The sequence below is a fragment of the Balaenoptera musculus genome, chromosome 9 (assembly GCF_009873245.2).
Source record: "Balaenoptera musculus isolate JJ_BM4_2016_0621 chromosome 9, mBalMus1.pri.v3, whole genome shotgun sequence".
Lineage (NCBI taxonomy): Eukaryota > Metazoa > Chordata > Mammalia > Artiodactyla > Balaenopteridae > Balaenoptera > Balaenoptera musculus.
In genome coordinates, this window is record NC_045793.1 from 13045927 (window position 1) to 13067267 (window position 21341).

At 41.2% G+C, this 21341-nt stretch overlaps 1 protein-coding gene across 3 annotated transcripts in view; it reads right to left on the minus strand.

Annotated features, from left to right (window-relative positions):
• The window catches only part of LOC118900603 (maltase-glucoamylase, intestinal), a 103216-nt gene that overhangs the window by 43499 nt on the left and 38376 nt on the right, over window positions 1-21341 (minus strand). For all 3 annotated transcript variants that reach the window (XM_036863050.1, XM_036863049.1, XM_036863048.1), the window contains exons 9-21: window positions 19328-19440; window positions 18908-19033; window positions 17975-18106; window positions 17708-17824; window positions 16396-16509; window positions 15250-15334; window positions 13459-13576; window positions 6350-6521; window positions 4958-5074; window positions 4235-4389; window positions 2138-2222; window positions 811-867; window positions 152-276 (exon numbers count right to left, since the gene is read on the minus strand). In XM_036863050.1, coding sequence (XP_036718945.1) covers window positions 152-276; window positions 811-867; window positions 2138-2222; window positions 4235-4389; window positions 4958-5074; window positions 6350-6521; window positions 13459-13576; window positions 15250-15334; window positions 16396-16509; window positions 17708-17824; window positions 17975-18106; window positions 18908-19033; window positions 19328-19440 — 1516 coding nt within the window. The remainder of the gene's footprint in view (window positions 1-151; window positions 277-810; window positions 868-2137; window positions 2223-4234; window positions 4390-4957; window positions 5075-6349; window positions 6522-13458; window positions 13577-15249; window positions 15335-16395; window positions 16510-17707; window positions 17825-17974; window positions 18107-18907; window positions 19034-19327; window positions 19441-21341) is intronic.

Consider the following 21341-nt stretch of genomic DNA (forward strand, 5'->3'; position numbering starts at 1 on the left):
TTGATGACCACACACACACACACACACACGTGCCCTTCCTCCCCACATTCCACGTAATGCTTCAGCATCTTCTCCATGGGCAACAGATGGGAACAGAAACCACTAGGTTTGTCAGCCTCCCCCTTAAAGGAAACTCCCAGCCATGCTATACCTGGCCACAGTGGTTGTGGCTGGCTGCTGTGTGGGGAAGATGTAGCCCCCTCGAAGGTGAAGTCCAATTTTGTCTCCAGGAATTTCCATCTCCACTTTTTGCTTCCTCCATTTCACTCGGCCCCCCTGACGCATGTAGACAAATCAAACACATTGGCATGAGCACATCACCGCTACCTCTTAACCACACGTGGAGTTATCTCCAGCTCTTTCCTTCTCCCACCTAGTTGAATTGCTATCTAGTCAGGCATCAAGCAAGAAAAGGGAAAGAATTTAAGAACAATGGGTTTTGTGATCAGCTGGGGGCTTGGGGAACATATATCACGCTGAGGCTATTTGACATACATTATACAAACTGATAGTTTTCTGAACAAGAATCTCACTTATAACCAGGCTCAAATTGTCCATCGGCCCCAATATTTGCCCATGAGACATTCTCCTTCCGTCTTTATCTTGCTGCTGAATAAAGTATATGAAAGTATCTTTTTCAGATTTCATCATGACTGATGTCGAGTGACTTAGTCTCACTTTATTGACTCTGCTATGAAATCACTGCAAACACGACAGAAACATTCCTCAGTGCGTGGATAGATGTTTGTCTACCCAGACATATCTTGTCTATGCAGCTTGAAGAGTTTAAGAAAAGTCAGAGCTACTTACAGTCTCATAGTCATACCAGACGGCATCAGGGACATATGCTGTCACTCTCTCTGCACCCTGAAATTAAAACAAACTATTGTCCTTTATGGCCCAGCCTCTGAAGGGGATAAAACTTCTTAATCACATACTGAGAATGCATAAATGGCCTTTCTTTTCTCTACCAACTTGTGCTTTTCTTCTAACAGAGGCAATAACCTTGCCACTCAAAGAAAAATCCCAGATGGAACCATATTAGGAATAATAATCATAATATTGAAATAGGTGTTGTGGTAAAAATTCCAGCTTTAGAGTCACAGAAGCAGATGTGATGACAGCGAGGCAGGGAGACAGAACAAGGAAGGCGGGCAGCCTCTAGAAGGTGGAAGAGGCAAGGAAATGGATTTCTCCCTTAGAGCCCCAGAAGCAACCGGCCCCACCAACATGGTGATTTTAGCCCAGTGAGACCCATTTTGGGCTTCCGACCTCCAGAAATGTAAGATAATAGATTTTTGTTGCTATGAGCCACTGCATTTGTGGTAATTTGTTACAGCAGCGATAGGAAACTAATACAGCCTCTCTAGACACAAACCAGACCAGTTAGCAGAGTCAACTGCAGCCAGGTGGAAAACAGGAAGAAGGACACGACAGTGCATAGAAGTGATGAAACAAGAACCAGGAAAATCTGGGACTCCCTTCACTGGCTGAGAGGCAAGTTCTGCTTGGAGGAAAGGACATAAGAGAAGTGCCATGAGACATCAGTGCTGTGAAGCTGGGCTTGGCAGAGAGGGCAGGGCTGGAGGGTGGGATTTTGAATAATTAAAAAAAAATTCCAGCTTTACACTGCGTACCTCATTTAATCTTCCCAACAGTCTCCAGTGATACATATTATTATTATCTCATCTTACAGCTGAGGAAGCAGCACATAATTTCCCCCAGACGGCACTGGTACCAAGTGGCAGAGACAACAAACACACCCAGATCACCCTGACCTTAGAGTGAGTGCTGGGTCACTGCTCCCTCCTGCCTCTGCATCCTGGAACAAGTCATGATCTGCTATGAGAATCTAACAACACATAGGACAATTCTTAAACCCAGAGTCACCCGTAGATGCTTCTATACTGATTGGAAACTTGGTCAAGGACAAAAGACTTCTAGAGACAAAAATGTGTACCCATCAGATATCCATCTTTCCCAAACTCCAACACACAGTTTTCAAGGTTGCCCCAGCCACAGATGTTGGAAATGGGTTTGGAACAGAAAGAGGACAAATGGTTCCAAGAAGAGAGGAGTCTGGAGTTAGCAGGAGCAAGAGCAGAGACCACCAGTGTGTCTCGGTGGGAGCACTTGCCTCAGCCAGAACCGGCGTGATGAGGAGGCCGGGCCCCCATAAAAACTGTTGGTGCACATCCCAAGTGTTGCTGTCCTCGTAGAACCTAGAGACCAGAGAAATGTGCAATGACATTTGGGCCAGTGCTTTCTGGCAGCTCTCCCCCAAGCCTGTCTAAAACTTGCAGGCTGCCTGCCTGGGGCAAATTCCCCAAATTATTCCGTGACACCTATTCAATCCCCGGCTCCCTACTCCTGCAGGCAGATCCACTTTCCCTCGCCCCTGCACCCTCCTATTCTTTCCCCAATTTGGACAGAAGTTCTTATTTCAGTACCTCTATGCTAGGCAGGTTCCAGGCTATAATTCTATTTGTCATATCCCCCTTAAAAAAGTAAGTAAAACAAGCAAGACATTTTAAAACTTCAGCTGACTACCCAGAAGGAATTAGATCTGATCACCCAAAAAAAGCAGACAAAAACTTTACTCTTTTCTCTTTTAGGATACCTACCTTTTAATAGAGAATTCTGGAAGATAGCAAGAACTTACCCACAATAATGAATATACAATATATATTATAATAATATATGCCTGAGGGCCTAAAATGTCAGACACAGAAGGGAATTAACTGTATTTTGATTTTGACAAGACAAGTCTCTTCTTTCGTAGACTATAAAACTATTGTGTTAATTGTTAATAAGCGAGACCTAGGTTACTTTTTTCTTTTTCTATGATATGACCAATATAGACCTCAAAGATGCCCCCATTGATGACCAGCAAGTATATCCTCCAATATCCAGGCACTTTGGGTTTCAGAATATCTGTGCTCAAAACTGTTAGAATGAATTCACTTTAAAAGCCAACCAATAAAACTGGTTGAATTCCATGTCCCGATTGAGGCTTTTATCTACATAGCATCAAACATAGTTCAATCTAATATCTCTATTTTCATGCTTTTTTTTGCATCATGCACACACAGCATTACTGTTCCCACTGTTCAAGCCCTGAGAAATGCTACCAAAGGCATGAGCGACTGGGGCAGGGTCCCCGCCTAAATCACAGCCTCCGTCTCAAACCAGTTCCATACACTTCCCAGCACCGTCTTCAGTCCTCGGGTTTCTAAACAAGGCTTCAGGCTCCTTATTCTGCCAGGGTCAGTCATGAGAAAGCAAACCCCACTGCAGAGCTACTCACTCTGCAGCCACCAGAGGGTCCCACAGCATTAGCTAGGAAGCAAGGACACACCCTCTCCTAGTACAAATCTCCACCAAGCTTAAATTTCCCCGGTGCCTCACAGCAGCTTCCCCGAGATTCCAGCCCCGAAACAGGATTGCCTGGAAACCCCAGAGCTATTTGCCGGCTAATATAGAGGCATCAGTTCTACTAAGTGGCCAGCTTTAAGGAAAGTCTCTTAAGTGTTCTTTTTTTAGTCAAATTAGAGATATTCATTGGCTGACAATAAAAATTCTGCATTCAGGAAATCCTCCATACTATTCTTATTAGTATGTAAATAACAGGCTCATTCCTAGAGCCTGAACATGGTGCATTACAAAAGCGAACATCAGGTTCAAGCTATCAAATCCTTTAAATTAAGGCTAAAGAAACGAAGGATGAAAGAACTTAAATGATTTGTCTAAGGTATAGAGTTAGTTGGTGGAACAAAGACCCCAAATTCCACAACTTTTAGTCTAGTTCTCTCCCGAAAAGGGAACAGGCTATAATACTTAAATATAACTAAAATAGTACATAGGCAGCAATAGCCTTGCAAATACCAACTTGTTATTCAAGTTAAAAAAATATATCTGAGTAACTGTTTGGATTGTTTTAATTTTCACTTTTTTTTTTTTAATATTTGTTTATTCATTTAGGCTGCTGCCGGTCTTAGTTGTGGCTCACGGGATCTTCGTTGCGGCATGCAGACTCTTAGTTGAGAACTCTTGGTTTCGGCATGCATGCAGGATCTAGTTCCCCAACCAGGGATTGAACCCAGGCCCCCTTCATTGGGAGCACAGAGTCTTATCCGCTGGACCACCAGGGAAGTCTCTTCACTCTTATATTTGATGATACAGTCAATGTCACCCAGTTACATTAACAAAATTCCTTTGGGCTAGGTGAACTTACTCATGCAGAAGGGGCCTGGCCACCGTGTCCCCCTGGCTGTGAGCACGGTAGAAGAGGGTGTAGAGATAGGGCAATAGAGCATAGCGGATGGTAAGGTAGTGCCTGGAGGAATTCAACAGCAGAGAGTCAGCTCCAAAGGAGGCAGGATCCTGGGCCTGGGAAGAAACAAGAGGTTGCAATTGACACCTGGTTACAAATAAGAAAAGCCTCTGGAGATATCAGACCCCATTCATCACAACCAAGAGTTTTGTTCCTGCAAGACCTGGGGCCTACCTTGCAAACATTGCCTCTGAGCAGTAGGGTTGGGCAAAGGAAGATCATTCCACCAAGTTAAGTGGCCATTCTTCACCCTGCACTGCATCCCCCCTCATTCATTCTATGGGTGCTCTCAGTAGACTGCCATTTAAATAACTTTGAAGTATTTCCTCATTTGATTCTCACTACAAAATGAGCAATGTAAATAAAGTGTATAGAGGTTTGATTAAAAACCTTCACAGACTTGCCATTTCCTTGACTGCCGCGGTAGAAATAGCAGGGGTTGTGTCGGCAGGGCATTTTAATGGTGCATCATGAGTCCTGGTTAATTGCAAACGGTGGTCCCAATTAGCCTAAGTGAAGCACCAGGTAGGAAGTTGGCTCAACAGATTCCTCGGACAGGAGGCAGGTAGATCCAGTCCTAATGTATGCCAAGTCTATTTTGATCATATCTCCTGAGAGACCTACCTTGTAGCCTTGGCCATTGTGATTCCTGGAAAATGGATAGAATGCTCCCAGCTGCATCCACCTCCTGCAGAGCTCTTCGGGAGCATCCAATGTAAAGCCACATATGTCAGAACCCACCTGGAAGGACACACAGACAGCGACGGCATGTGTACCTCACTACCATTACCGTCCCCTGCTCCTGAGCTTTGCTTTCTACCAGGGACCTACCAGCTGTACTTGGCTAAACTCTTCCTGAGAAGGCTACTTCGGTGTGATGGAACTGGGCTAAATCCTATGTCCACTCTTTACTGCCAGGTGACGGCAAATGAATTACTTAACCCTTTTGTGCCTCAGTTTCCTCATTTTGTTAAAGTGGGCACTCTAGGGTTTTAGTAAATGAGATAAAGGAAGTAAAACACTTGATGCACAATAGTTTTTTGGTGAATAGTAACTATAAATACCGTTGATATTATTACTTTGACCACAGCACTAGGAGAATTAATTTTCCAAAGCCTAATTCTGATCAGGTCATTCATCTATTCAAAAATCCCCAGGGTCTCCTGCTGCCTGTCCTACTAGCGCCTCAAAACCTGGTTCCAACCTACCTTTCCAGCATCATTTCTCATTCCAGTCCTACACTCCGATCCTTAGGGACACTCAAATTCTGCCCCTTGCTGGTCTCGCTCAGGTTTATTTCTCAGTCTTAAAATGACCTCCCCCACATCAGTCTGATAAAACATACCCACTTATAAGGTTAAACTCAAGTGCCATCTTTTGCATGCAGTTACTATTTACTCCCTCCTGTGACTCCCATTGTTCCTTGTAATCTTGTTAGAGTTGCTAGGTCCCTTTCTCAGGATTTCTTTTAACATTTAAATTGTATGTTCCTGTTTGCACTTTTACCCTAGCTTGTCATAATTATGTGTGAGTGTGTGTGTGTGTGTGTGTGTGTGTGTGTGTATATATATATAGAGAGAGAGAGAGAGAGAGAGAGAAAGAGAGACTTTGGGGGGGTGCGGAAGCAAGGTGTTTCTGTTACTATATTTATGTTTCTCTCCACCCTCACCATGCATACCTAGCTCAATGCCTTGCTCGAAGTAAGAGCTCAATAAATAGATATGCTGAATTTAACTAAAAGATGCCAACTGTAACCTTAAGGACATGTGCACTTTTTTGTGTGTATGTTGTACTTTAATAAAAAATATTCCAACGATACCACTTCAAGCTTGCACCTTCTATCCTTATAAGGCAGTACAGGAAAGAATGTCGTGGTATCAGTGTCATACTGACGTGGATGAAGCACATAACCCTCCAGACTTTAAATCCCTGGGCCATGGACGGCAGTAGAGGGGAGCTTTATCATTTGAAAAACTTCTAGCCTGAGGCATTCTGGGGACTGGGATGTGGACTCACCATCGGGATACCAAAAAGGTTGAACTCGAGCATGCCAGGGATGGACCACCGAAGGTCATTCCAGGTGGCTGCATTGTCTCCTAACCAGTGGGCTGCAAACTTGCCAGACCCCGCAAAGGTAGAACGGGTTAAAATGAAGCTTCTCTTGTTAGGGAACACAGTCTTGACAGCTCTAGAAAGGGACAGAGACTTAGGGAGTCAATGTGTGACCTTAGCGTGTCTTAGCCCAGAGGATAGAGTGATAATATCGAGGATCTCAAGTTAATACCTCACTCTTCTCTTCTAGCCCTCTCCTGCAGAGTTAGAGTTGCTGTTGGGAGCAGACTGTACCATTGAGTATATTTATATTTCGTTTTGTTTTGTTTTAGGCATTTTATGTACATCATTAACTCCATAATTTCAAAGTTCAGTAGAAGGATACTGAGCCAGTACCTAAAACCCCAAAGCACATGAAGTCTATAAGTTACTTAATCCTCCATACACCAGTCTATAACAGTATGGCAGAGAGGAAAATACATGGGCCATGGACTCATGCAGAAATGAGTCCAAATTTTGCTCTTACATTTTATTAGCTGTTTGACCTTGGTCAAATTACTTCTCTTTCTTTCTTCCAACCTTCCATTCATTCATTTATTCATTCTTTCTTTCATTATACACAGTACACAAATACTTATTGGATTCCTTCCTCCCTATGTGACCAGGATTTTCTTCATTCATTCAATAATAACAACCATACTTATTTGCCGAATTTTTTTTTTACATTCTTTTTTCTGTATAGCTGGTTTATTTTAATATAGCAGGTTCTTATTAGTTATCTATTTTATACATATCAGTGTATACATGTCCATCCAAACCTCCCAATTCATCACACCACCACCCCCACCCCCGCCTTCCCCCCTTGGTGTCCATATGTTTGTTCTCTACATCTGTGTCTTCATCTGTACCATTTTTCTAGATTCAACATATATGCGTTAATATACGATATTTGTTTTTCTCTTTCTGACTTACTTCACTCTGTATGACAATCTCTAGGTCCATCCACGTCTCAACAAATGACCCAATTTCGTTCCTTTTTATGGCTGAGTAATATTCCATTGTATATATGTACCACATCTTCTTTACCCATTTGTCTGTTGATGGGCATTTAGGTTGCTTCCATGACCTGGCTATCATAAATAGTGCTACAATGAATATTGGGGTGCATGTGTCTTTTTGGATTATAGTTTTCTCTGGGTAAAGGCTCAGTAGTGGGATTGCTGGGTCATATGGTAATTCTATTTTTAGGTTTTTAAGGAAACTCCATACTGTTCTCCATAGTGGCTGTATCAATTTACATTCCCACCAACAGTGCAAGAGGGTTCCCTTTTCTCCACACCCTCTCCAGCATTTGTTGTTTGCAGATTTTCTGATGACGTCCACTCTAACCAGTGTGAGGTGATACCTCATTGTAGTTTTGATTTGCATTTCTCTAATAATTAGAGATGTTGAGCAGCTTTTCATGTGCTTCTTGGCCATCTGTATGTCTTCTTTGGAGAAATGTCTATTTAGGTCTTCTGCCCATTTTTTGATTGGGTTGTTTGTTTTTTTAATATTGAGCTGCATGAGCTGTTTATATATTTTGAAGATTAATCCTTTGTCCATTGATTCGTTTGCAAATGTTTTCTCCCATTCTGAGGGTTGTCTTTTCATCTTGTTTATAGTTTCCTTTGCTGTGCAAAAGATTTTAAGTTTCATTAGGTCCTATTTGTTTATTTTTGTTTTTATTTCCATTACTCTGGGAGATGGGTCAAAAAAATCTTGCTGTGATTTATGTCATAGAGTGTTCTTCCTATGTTTCCCTCTAAGATTTTTACAGTGTCCAGTCTTACATTTAGGTCTTTAATCCATTGTGAGTTTGTTTTTTTTTTCTTAAAGATTGATTGATTGATTGATTGATTGATTGATTGCTATGTTGGGTCTTCGTTTCTGTGCTAGGGCTTTCTCTAGTTGTGGCAAGCGGGGGCCACTCTTCATCATGGTGCACGGGCCTCTCACCATCTTGGCCTCTCTTGTTGCGGAGCACAGGTTCCAGATGCGCAGGCTCAGTAGTTGTGGCTCACGGGTCTAGTTGCTCTGCGGCATGTGGGATCTTCCCAGACCAGAGTGCGAACCCGTGTCCCCTGCATTAGCAGGCAGACTCTCAACCACTGCGCCACCAGGGAAGCCCCCATTGTGAGTTTTTGTGTATGGTGTTAGGGAGTGTTCTAATTTCATTCTTTTACGTGTAGCTGTCCAGTTTTCCCAGCACCACTTATTAAAGAGGCTGTCTTTTCTCCATTGTATATCCTTGCTTCCTTTGTCATAAATTAGTTGACCACAGGTGTGTGGGTTTATCTCTGGGCTTTCTATCCTGTTCCATTGATCCATATTTCTGTTTTTTGTGCCAGTACCATACTGTCTTCATTACTGTAGCTTTGTAGTATAGTCTGAAGTCAGGGAGCCTGATTCCTCCAGCTCTGTTTTTCTTTCTCAGTATTGCATTGACTATTCGAGGTCTTTTGGTTTCCATACAAATTGTGAAATTTTTTGTTCTAGTTTTGTGAAGAATGCCATTGGCAGTTTGATAGGGATTGCACTGAATCTGCAGATTGCTTTGGGTAGTATAGTCATTTTCACAATGTTGATTCTTCCAATCCAAGAACATGCTATATCTCTCCATCTGTTTGTATCATCTTTAATTTCTTTCATCAGTGTCTTATAGTTTTCTGCATACAGGTCTTTTGTCTCCTTAGGTAGGTTTATTCCTAGGTATTTTATTCTTTTTGTTGCAATGGTAAATGGTAAACATTTCCTTAATTTCTCTTTTGGATTTTTTGTTGTTAGTGTACAGGAATGCAAGAGATTTCTGTGCATTAATTTTGTATCCTACTACTTTACCAAATTCACTGATTAGCTCTAGTAGTTTTCTGGTAGCATCTTTAGGATACTGTATGTATAGTATCTTGTCATCTGCAAACAATGACAGTTTTACTTCTTTTCCAATTTGTATTCCTTTTACTTCTTTTTCTTCTCTGATTGCTGTGGCTAAAACTTCCAATATTATGTTGAATAATAGTGGTGAGAGTGGGCAACCCTGTCTTGTTCCTAATCTTAAAGAAAATGGTTTCAGTTTTTCACCACTGAGAATGATGTTGGCTGTGGGTTTGTCATACATGGCCTTTATTATGTTGACGTAGGTTCCCTCTATGCCCATTTTCTGGAGAGTTTTTATCATAAATGGGTGTTGAATTTTGTCAAAAGCTTCTTCTGCATCTATTAAGATGATCATATGGTTTTCATCCTTCAATTTGTTAATATGGTGTATCACATTGACTGATTTGCATATATTGAAGAATCCTTGCATCCCTGGGATAAATCCTACTTGATCATGGTGTATGATCTTTTTAATGTGTTGTTGGATTCTGTTTGCTAGTATTTTGTTGAGGATTTTTGCCTCTATATTCATCAGTGATATTGGTCTGTAATTTTCTTTTTTTGTAGTATCTTTGTCTGGTTTTGGTATCAGGATTATGGTGGCCTCATAGAATGAGTTTGGGAGTGTTCCTTCCTCTGCAATTTTTTGCAAGAATCTGAGAAGGATGGGTGTTAGCTCTTCTGTAAACGTTTGATAGAATTCACCTGTGAAGCCATCTGGGCCTGGACTTTTGTTTGCTGGAAGATTTTTAATCTTCTTCTTTAATCAGTTTCAATTTCATTACTTGTGATTGGTCTGTTCATATTTTCTATTTCTTCCTGGTTCAGTCTTGGAAGGTTATACCTTTCTAAGAATTTGTCCATTTCTTCCAGGTTGTCCATTTTATTGGCATAGAGTTGCTTGTAGTAGTCTCTTAGGATGCTTTGTATTTCTGCAGTGTCTGTTGTAACTTCTCCTTTTTCATTTCTGATTTTATTGATTTGAGTCCTCTCCCTCTTTTTCTTGATGAGTCTGGCTAATGGTTTATCAATTTTGTTTACCTTCTCAAAGAACCAGCTTTTAGTTTTATTGATCCTTGCTATTGTTTTCTTTGTTTCTATTTCATTTATTTCTGCTCTGATCTGTATGATTTCTTTTCTTCTACTAACTTTGGGTTTTGTTTGCTCTTCTTTCTCTAGTTCCTTTAGGTGCAAAGTTAGATTGTTTATTTGAGATTTTTCTTGTTTCTTGAGGTAGGATTGTATTGTTATAAACTTCCCTCTTAGAACTGCTTTTGCTGCATCCCATAGGTTTTGGATTGTCATGTTTTCATTGTCATTTGTCTCTAGGTATTTTTTGATTTCCTCTTTGATTTCCTCAGTGATCTCTTGGTTATTTAGCAAGGTATTGTTTAGCCTCCCTGTGTTTGTGTTTTTTACATTTTTCCCCTGTAATTTATTTCTAATCTCATAGCCTTGTGGTCGGAAAAGATGCTTGATATGATATCAATTTTCTTAAATTTACTGAGGCTTGATTTATGACCCCAGATGTGATCTATCCTGGAGAATGTTCCATGTGCACTTGAGAAGAAAGTGTAATCTGCTGTTTTTGGATGGACTGTCCTATAAATATCAATTAAATCTATCTGGTCTGTTGTGTCATTTAAAGCTTGTGTTTCCTTATTAATTTTCTGTCTGGATGATCTGTCCATTGGTATAAGTGAGGTGTCAAAGTCCCCCACTATGACTATGTTACTGTCAATTTCCTCTTTTATAGCTTTTAGCAGTTGCCTTTTTATTGAGGTGCTCCTATGTTGGGTGTATGTATTTTTACAATTGTTATATCTTCTTCTTGGACTGATCCCTTGATCATTACATAGTGTCCTTCCTTTTCTCTTGTAACATTCTTATTTTAAAGTCTATTTTATCTGATATGAGTATTGCTACTCCAGTTTTCTTTTGATTTCCATTTGCATGGAATATATTTTCTATCCCCTCACTTTCAGTCTGTTTGTGTCCCTAGGTCTGAAGCGCGTCTCTTGTAGACAGCATATATATGGGTCTTGTTTTTGTATCCATTCAGGGAGCCTGTTTCTTTTGGTTGGAGCATTTAATCCATTCACATGTAAGGTAATTAGCGATATGTATTTTCCTATTACCATTTTCTTAATTGTTTTGAGTTTGTTTTTGTAGGTCCTTTCCTTCTCTTGTGTTTCCCACTTAGAGAAGTTCCTTTAGCATTTGTTGTAGAGCTGGTTTGGAGGTGCTGAATTCTCTTAGCTTTTGCTTGTCTGTAAAGCTTTTGATTTCTCTGCCGAATCTGAATGAGATCCTTGCTGGGTAGAATAATCTTGGTTGCAGGTTCTTCCCTTTCATCACTATAAATATATCATGCCACTCCCTTCTGGCTTGTAGAGTTTCTGCTGCCACTCCCTTCTGGCTTGTAGAGTTTCTGCTGAGAAATCAGCTGTTAACCTTAATGGGATTCCCTTGTATGTTATTTGTTGTTTTTCCCTTGTTGCTTTTAATAATTTTTCTCTGTCTTTAATTTTTGTCAGTTTGATTACTATGTGTCTCGGTGTGTTTCTCCTTGGGTTTATCCTGCCTGGGACTCTCTGCACTTCCTGGACTTGGGTGGCTATTTCCTTTCCCATATTAGGGAAGTTTTCGACTATAATCTCTTCAAATATTTTCTTGGGTCCTTTCTCTCTCTCTTCTCCTGGGACCCCTATAATGCGAATGTCGGTGCATTTAATGTTGTCCCAGAGGTCTCTTAGGCTGTCTTCATTTCTTTTCATTCTTTTTTCTTTAATCTGTTCTGCAGCAGTGATTTCCACCATTCTCCCTTCCAGGTCACTTTCCATTCTTCTGCCTCAGTTATTCTGCTATTCATTCCTTCTAGTGTATTTTTCATTTCAGTTACTGTATTGTTCATCTCTGTTTATTTGTTCTTTAATTCTTCTAGGTCTTTTTTAAACATTTCTTGCATCCTTTCGACCTTTGCTTCCATTCTTTTTCTGAGGTCCTGGATCATCTTCACTATCATTATTCTGAATTCTTTTTCTGAAAGTTTGCCTATCTCCACTTCATTTAGTTGTTTTTCTGGGGTTTTATCTTGTTCCTTCATCTGGTACATGGTCCTCTGCCTTTTCATTCTGTCTATCTTTCTGTGAATGTGGTTTTCGTTCCACAGGTTGCAGGATTGTAGTTCTTCTTACTTCTGCTGTATGCCCTCTGGTGGATGAGGCTATCTAAGAGGCTTGTGCAAGCTTCCTGATGGGAGGGACTGGTGGTGGGCAGAGCTGGGTTTTGCTATGTTGGACAGAGCTCAGTAAAACTTTAATATGTTTGTCTGCTGATGGGTGGGGCTGAGTTCCCTCCTTGTTGGTTGTTGGCCTGAGGCGACCCAACACTGGAGCCTACCCGGGCTCTTTGGTGGGGCTAATGGCGGACTCTGGGAGGGCTCACGCCAAGGAGCACTTCCCAGAAGTTTTCCTGCCAGTGTCCTTGTCCCTGTGGTGAGCCACAGCTGCCCCCTACCTCTGCAGGAAACCCTCCAACACTAGCAGGTAGGTCTGGTTCTGTCTCCTATGGGGTCACTGCTCCTTCCCCCTGGGTCCTGATACGCACACTACTTTGTGTGTGCCCTCCAAGAGTGGAGTCTCTGTTTCCCCCAGTCCTGTCAAAGTCCTGCAATCCAATCCCGCTAGCCTTCAAAGTCTGATTCTCTGGGAATTTGTCCTCCCATTGCCAGACCCCCAGCTTCGGAAGCCTGACCTGGGGCTCAGAACCTTCACTCCAGTGGGTGTACTTTTGTGGTATAAATGTTCTCCAGTTTGTGAGTCACCCACCCAGCAGTTATGGGATTTGATTTTATTGTGATTGCGCCCCTTCCACTGTCTCATTGAGGCTTCTCCTTTGTCTTTGGATGTGGGGTATCTTTTTTGGTGAGTTCCAGTGTCTTCCTGTCAATGATTGTTCAGCAGTTAGTTGTGATGCCGGTGCTCTTGCAAGAGGAAGTGAGCGCACGTCCTTCTACTCCGCCATCTTGAACCAATCTCCCTTGCTGAGTTCTCAAAAATAACACACTGGCAACTGGCATCTAGTGAGACTAAGAATTTGATCATGTATTAAGTAAATCTGATCATATATTAAGTCCATAGCAATAATGGCCTTACTCTGATGTGGCAATTGCCATGGAGTAGCCGTACAGATTGTGGACATCGTACTGCTTGCCCCAGTGCTGTACTGCATCCATGCAGAGACTCTTGCAGAATAGGTACCCATCCAGGATTCCTGCGACAAGAGAGGGATCAGTCAATGAGAGCCTGAGATGCATATTCCCTGTTTCTCGACTATCACCTGAAATTGTGGTTCCCTAGGCAGGCATTTTTTGTGGCCATCCTGGAAATCATCATACAGCTTCCTCACTATCAGAAGGCTATATACTTTCAGTAGTTTCTCTGATATATAAAAAAATTGTGCTGACCCATACACATTCTCCCACCTGGGTGCACATGTGACCAGAGGCAAGTATTTGGAAGTAAGTGGATCCAGTTAGACTTGAAGTTAAATCTGAAGTGTTCAAACTGAGCTAAATTAAGTGGTCCAAGAATAAAAATATTAGATGAAAGTGTAAATTAGTTTCTCACCCTTTCTCTAAGCTGTTATAAGGGATGATTGACCAATCTCTCTTTCATTCATCCAATCTTTTCTGCTCCCCTTGCACCACTATGGTTCAGATCCAAATTACCTTTGTCTTAACCATTGCAATCATTTTCTTTTTTTTTTTTTTTTAATTTTTATTTATTTATTTATTTTTGGCTGTGTTGGGTCTTCGTTTCTGTGCGAGGGCTTTCTCTAGTTGCGGCAAGCGGGGGCCACTCTTCATTGCGGTGCGCGGGCCTCTCACTATCGTGGCCTCTCTTGTTGTAGAGCACAGGCTCCAGATGCGCAGGCTCAGTAGTTATGGCTCATGGGCCCAGTTGCTCCGCGGCATGTGGGATCTTCCCAGACCAGGGCTCGAACCTGTGTCCCCTGCATTGGCAGGCGGACTCTCAACCACTGCGCCACCAGGGAAGCCCTGCAATCATTTTCTTAATGGCTTATTTAACTCTGATCTATTGATCTTCTAATTCATATTAGAAGCACACATTAATGCCAGGTCAATATTTCCAAAACCATTTGACTGTCATGTTTCCCTCTAAAACTTAAATAATTTCTACCACCAAAGAATGAAGCCTCCCATCTGAGTCTCTCAGCATTTGATGCTGACCCATCTGCCCTAATTTCCTATTTTTCCATCAGACTGGAAGTTTTCATAAGATGCTGTAATTCTAGCAGCTCATTCTTTTCTTAATCAAGATACAATTTGTCTGTGAGCCTCTAGATTTCTTCAAACTACAATAAATGCTGTGATTCCAGGGCCACACCCTGGGATACAGTGTTGTTCAAAGTTCAATCAGAACTCACTAGCATCATATTCACTGACTCTGATGTTGACCCGCCCCCCCCACCCCCACCAAGCCATGGGTTCTGGCTTCCTGTCATTTTATGGTCCAAATCTGTTCTTCACTGTCTTGACATCACCACACTTGACCTTCATATGAAGACCTAACCTGGTTACCTGGTCTCTCTCTGGTTAGCCCTAACCTATCTGGGTACACACTTGAGAGGAAAATGAACTAACCACTAACCTCTGGCTTCTGCACCATATCTTCTCTGGAACAGAAACAGCTCAGATGTAGGTAGAAGGACTAGGTTGATTGCCCCTTTTGAATTTATGCCTCATTTAGGAAAGCACAGAGTGTTTTGATTTTCTTTCCTAGTTTTCTTTATACAGTACCCACATTTTCCTTCCCTTATGCAATTGATGTAAAAAATCCCTTGCCAGGTTATTCATATCTATCCTTATGAATTTAAAATACCAGATATGCATTGCCACTTTAATCAAACCAACCAGCACTTACTGGGAGTGAATGGGGGATAATTTAGATTGCTTGTGGAACATCCTGAAACTGAACCATCCACGAAGTTGGAGACTTCATTCATATCCTAGAAGACAAAGAACAAAGACTATTAAGAAAAAGTAACATGTCCTCGTATGTTGTACTGATGGTGTCTTTCTTTTTTTTGAGGACTCAGAGAAATGATTCTAGATATTTCTTTTTTTAACGAGGTTCTTATGTTAAGGAGAGAAATAGATGTTCCTGTCCTGTCTTCTCTACCCATTGAAGGCTTTGTGGAGAAGCTTCTTAAAATCCCTTCAAAATGATATATGTATATAATCACTGAAAATGAAGAATTTCCAAAAATACTAGGTGAAAAATATTTCAATTTATATGGTCTCATGTATATCAACTTATACATTCTTTAAATATTCAAATATAGCTATGAATACACACACATATAAATGCATATACATATATAATGCAAACATATGCAGAGAGAGTGAGAGAACAAGCATGTACCCACAGCTGTGCAAGTGAGGGCTCTGGAAAGACGCATACTGAAATATTGATGGTAGATGTCTTTGGTTGATATCACTTTAGCTCTCCTCATCTGTTTAGCTCTTTGTATTGTTTGCATTTTCTACCTTTCTCTTATAAACAGAAAAAAGTTCAACTCCAGAGCTCTGTAAATTGTGCTGGACCCCTGATGCTTTGCATTTGCTTTCATTTGACATCATGTGAGACATTTGTCCTTTCTGCAGCCACAGTTCTGTCGCTCACTTGAGTACTTTGGCTCTGATCAGTTTATCCAACACGTCCAAGTGAAAGAGCCCTGAAGTGACAATTGAACAATTTGTGTACTTTGTGACAACGTAAGGAGTATATGACCTATTTTTACTTCAGCTCATTCATGTGTAAAAGGAGAGCTAGGCTCGGAAAAAACAGATATCTCAGTTTACTTCCTTCCACTTCTAACAATCTGATTTTGAAGTCTAAGCTACATGTTTTGGTAAGATTATTTGAATAGTAAGAGAGAGAATACCTAGAATTATTGCCATACTTGCTTTCCTCTCCTCCTCTTCCCCCTGTGCTCCATGACTCGATGATATAGAGATACACAGTCTGAATGTTAGCCGCCTAGTAATCAAAATGTTAAGAACTCACAATCCAGATTCCATCAAATTCTACTTGATTGTGGAAAAGCTCACATTCATTTGCCCACCAAGCAGTACACTTGGGGTCGGTGTAATCAGGAAACACAGTTTTTCCAGGCCAGACCTGCAGGAGGAAAAGAAAAATATTGATCAAAGGAAGTTAAATGAATACAGAGTAAAACAGAGTGCAAAGAAATTCCTAATATGATCATGGCAACAGAGGTGCCCAGGCACAGGTCCTTTTCAATTAGGAATGTAAAGTGCTTTAAATATTTAGAATAAATAGGAGTCAAATAGTCACTTCTGAAAAAACTTATTTCAAAAAAATGGTTAAGTCTTTGCTAATCTTCAACTCTGCCTCACCCTTCCCTCACACTTTCTCTACTCCCAATCCTAGGAATGGTAAATGAGGGAGAGTACTGTATAATTTCAACTGACCCATGACAAGTTATGGGTTCTAACCATCAATTACTCTTCTCTATTCTCTTCCTATCCACTTCTTCTCAGACACTAGGCACTCGGGTCAGCAGAGGTGTTAGAAGTGAATCAGCAGATAACACCTTCATGGAAAACAAGGACAAATAAGTTTGAGAAAGAACTAGTCAAACTTGCCAAATAACAGAAAAACTGAGTAAGAAGAGGAATGAAATAGTTTCATTGGATTTGCCAGTTAGGAGGTAACTGGTGCCAAAGCAGCATCAGTGGAGTGACGGGGGAGGAAAGTAGACTGCAGTCAGCTGAAGAGTGAATGGGGGGTACTTCCCTTGTGGCTCAGTGGTTAAGAATCCGCCTGCCAATGCAGGGGACATGGGTTCAAGCCCTGGCCCAAGAAGATCTCACATGCCGCGGAGCAACTAAGCCTGTGTACCACAACTACTGAGCCTGCCTGCCACAACTACTGAAGCCCATGCGCCTAGAGCCCATGCTCTGCGACAAGAGAAGCCACAGCAACGAGAAGCCCATGCACCGCAACAAAGAGTAGCCCCCGCTCGCCGCAACTAGAGAAAGCCCGCACACAGCAACGAAGACCCAACGTAGCCAAACATAAATAAATAAAATGAATAAATTTAAAAAAAAAAGTGAATGGGGGGTGAGGTGAGGAGGTGGACATTCAGTATCTAAGTCTATTGTTTAAAGGGACTTTGCTGTGAAGGGAATGTAAGAACTGGGATGACTGGTAGGTATTTGAGGATGAAAGGACAAGGGCAAGTTGATCCCCAGCATATATAAGGCACCTGAAAATGTAAAACAAAACAATTACAGACACACACACACACACTGCCACAGCCCCTCCACCAGCCCCCACTTCCCCATTAAGATACCTCCCCAATGAGTGGAGTCACTCCATCTGAAGCATTCACCCATATCTTCATATCTGAACCCCTGTCATACGGGCCATAGGGATTACTTGGGGAAGAGTTGTTGGAGATGGCTGGATCCTAAGAAAGGGAAAAATACATTGAGGGTCCTAGCTTTGAGCTAGAACCACTGAAAGGGAACTGGGGATTGAGGGATGAGGGAGGGGGAGGGGGCGTAATGACAAGGAAGAGCAAGGACCTGATGTGGGGGAATAAGAGGATAGCACATACCATAATGATGACCAATTTTTGTCCGTTACTGTGTAACTCTTTAACAAACTCAGGGAAGCCCTTAAAATTTACTGGATCATAAGTGAAGTCCTTCCTCTCATGCATATAATCAATATCAGCATGCTGAACGTCCTGAAAGAATACACAACATCCACAATTTATGAGCCCACCCCTGGAATCAGATTAGCTGCATCACCCTACCTTGTTGCCTGGCGCTCCGGCATTGAAAACCAATCTAACAAACAAACCACAACAGTTACAAAAAATATCACTAAGGCTATCAAAACATATCCATTACCTAAATGCTATGTCATCCACAAGATAAAGGAGAGAAGGGACTGGCTCTCCCACTTCTCCCGCATTTGACTGCACCACATTTTGTATTGTTGCTTCTCTTCCACTTAAAGCCTCCTTTGGCATTTGCTCTTTCCTAATTTTACTTGTATGAGAATAGTGGAGCCCAGAATGAAATTGACTCTTGCTCCAAGACCTAAGCGTCTGCCTCCAAGGGAGTGGGGTAAGGGAGAGAAGAGGATTATTCCAGAGACTACTGGGCGTTTCTCTTTGCATCTCTTGTAAGACCTCGCTACTCATTATATAATAGACGCATTCAAATTTAGCCACTTAAATCATAAAAATATTTTATTACATGTATAAACTGTATTCTTTTGTTCCCTTAAACTAGGGAAAGAAATGCCTTGAGAATACAAATAAGAATGCACTGTGTAGAATGTCATCAATACAGTAAGTATAAGAAAACCAGTTCCTTCAAGGAATGGTTGGCCCAACAAAAAAGTCCAGCATTCTGAATATATAAAAATATTTTTGTTGTATATTTTTTTAAAAAACTCAGGAGGAGAGAGTATAAACAATTGTTCTTATTCTCCAAGAAAATTCTTTTATTTTTGGAGGATTTTTTGCTGCCTTACTTACGTAAGGCAGCTGTGCGGCACGGTTTCTCTCCATGACTTCTTTCATGTTACCCAGGGTTCCATAGTCATAACGACTGAGATGAAACCCAAGTGCCCAGTATGAGGGTAGGGCTGGCCGTCCAATGAGCTGAAAGAATGATGTGAAATGAAAGTTAGCAAATACTCTATTTTTAACAAAACTTTTTCTACGCATTAGTTTGGGGGCACAAAACATACCCCACTTTCCAACACACTATTTCCTTAATATTAGAATGCTAGCCCCTTTAATAAATCATTAAGGTTTGGATCAATTTGTAATAGCACATTTATAATAGCTACTTATAATAGCATATGTTTGTGAGTCACACTTGCATATTAAATTTACATTTCTTTGTTCTTATTTACAATTTCCTCAGTCATAACCATAACATTATAAATTTACCTCTTGATACTCCTGAACCACTTGCTCTGGAGTGTTTCCCAAGAACACGTAGAAGTCGAGAATGCCCCCAGTGGTGCGGTAAGTGACAGCTGGGGTGGGCTGGAGGGAAACCTCTTGAAAGATTAAAAATGAAGCAAATAAACATTAGAATTTATTCTAGAGTAATAATTACAAAGCTTTAGACCAGAGGATCACCAGTCATCTGAACACTAATGAAGTGATCCTAATGCCTCAGTTTTTGTATAAAAAGGGACAAACTCTGACAATCAAAGTCCAACCTCACAGCACAAGAAAGGCCAAAGCATTTGTTCTGTGACAGATTTCCATAACTGGTGACTGCAGTGTCTTAACTGCTGTGTCAGGATTTCATGAAAAAGCAACCAGTTTCAGGAAGTGGTCCAGAATAAGCCATTGCGGCATAAAAATGGTTGTAAGCTGAAAACGTTTGAGTTTCTGAAATCCCTTATCCACCTAAAAGCAGAGCCTCCCATACGAACTCAGTTGTCATAAACCCCCTGCCCTGGAGCAAAACTAATCTCCTCTGAGACAATAAATCGGCAGCACACAAGAATACCCAGCCCCCACTATCCTCCTAAGGGCTCACTGATCTTTCCAAAACGTCATCTGTTGTTCCATTAAATGCCCTTTATCCCTCTCACCCCTTCTAAGAAGCCATTTGTTTCATCCTAAGTACATTTCTTCCCCTATTAGGATGGTTTGTAAGTCCCAAATTCTAACCACTCCTTTGAGCTACTCACTGAGCACTCTTGTGTATATGCAGGTTGCACACGTAAATAAACCTAGTTTTTTCTCTTGCTAACCTGTCTTTTGTCAGATTGATTCACAGGCCCTCAAATACCAAACCTAAGAGGACAGAGAAAAAAATTTTCTTCTCTGCCATTCACAACTACAGAATATGCTGTTCCCACCCCATATCCCATCATTATTGCAGGAACATAACCTGGCTAGACACACGGAGGTACCAGCCTCAGCAGATCTCACATCAAGCAAGAGCCAAACTAAAAAGATGTCAGAGATGATACTATAAATTCAAAATCCCTCTAAGCCCCAAATGCAATTTTCAGAGATGAAGTCTCCCCATAGCCTTGATTTGCATTAGGGATAAAAGGTCTCAAGATCGACTAAAATGTACTCTTCAGGCATAAGAACAACTCACATGGAGTATCTAAGATTCTGTGACTTTTCCCTCTAAGCCTGACACAGATTGTTTTCTGGTTCCTTTCAGCCACCTGAAACTGTACAATCCTTGTATTATCTCAGTCTATTCTTTGACTATCAGGTATCTTAGAATCATCTTCGATCACTTAGAGTGATTCTCAAACAATCTGTGGTAAAGGATCAGATCTTTATTTTCTAAATTTCCAGTTCTTTGCAAACTGATACTTTTGTAAAATAACATGAAAATGAATTATTAGAAAAAGTTTCATACATGTACTTGGATGCTACAGCAATGTTTCCTCTTAATTTTATACTCATCTTACTGTAGACCTGAAACAGTCTTTGAACACTCCATGGGTCACGCTTTAAGGAGTACTGATCTAGTCCATCAAGTCCCAGTTGAGAAGAGGGTGGGGATCAATATCCTGTGCTGACCATCAACCCTGGGAGATTCTGACAGAACTCCTCTTTCCCTGTAGGGATTGATTCATTGCCCTGGGATTGGTTGTTACTGGTGCAAGCAGAAAAACAGTTGAGAATCACTGATCTGATCTAAAACCTTCAAAGATAAGGAAGCAAGCTACTTCCTGGAATCCTATGATATTATACCATTTGGTCTTAAACAATCTGACTGTACTCTGCCTGACCCTCACGCTCCACTTTACCTTGCTACCCTTGGAGGTCTCGATGTAACATTCACACCTCAGTTGTAGTTCCTTGGTTACACCCTGCTATTAGAGCAATTACCTGTTTCTTACCAGAGCTTTTATTAACCCCTGTACTGGATGAAAGTCTGAGGAAGGAGAAGAACAAATTGGTAGAAACGGCCTTAGAA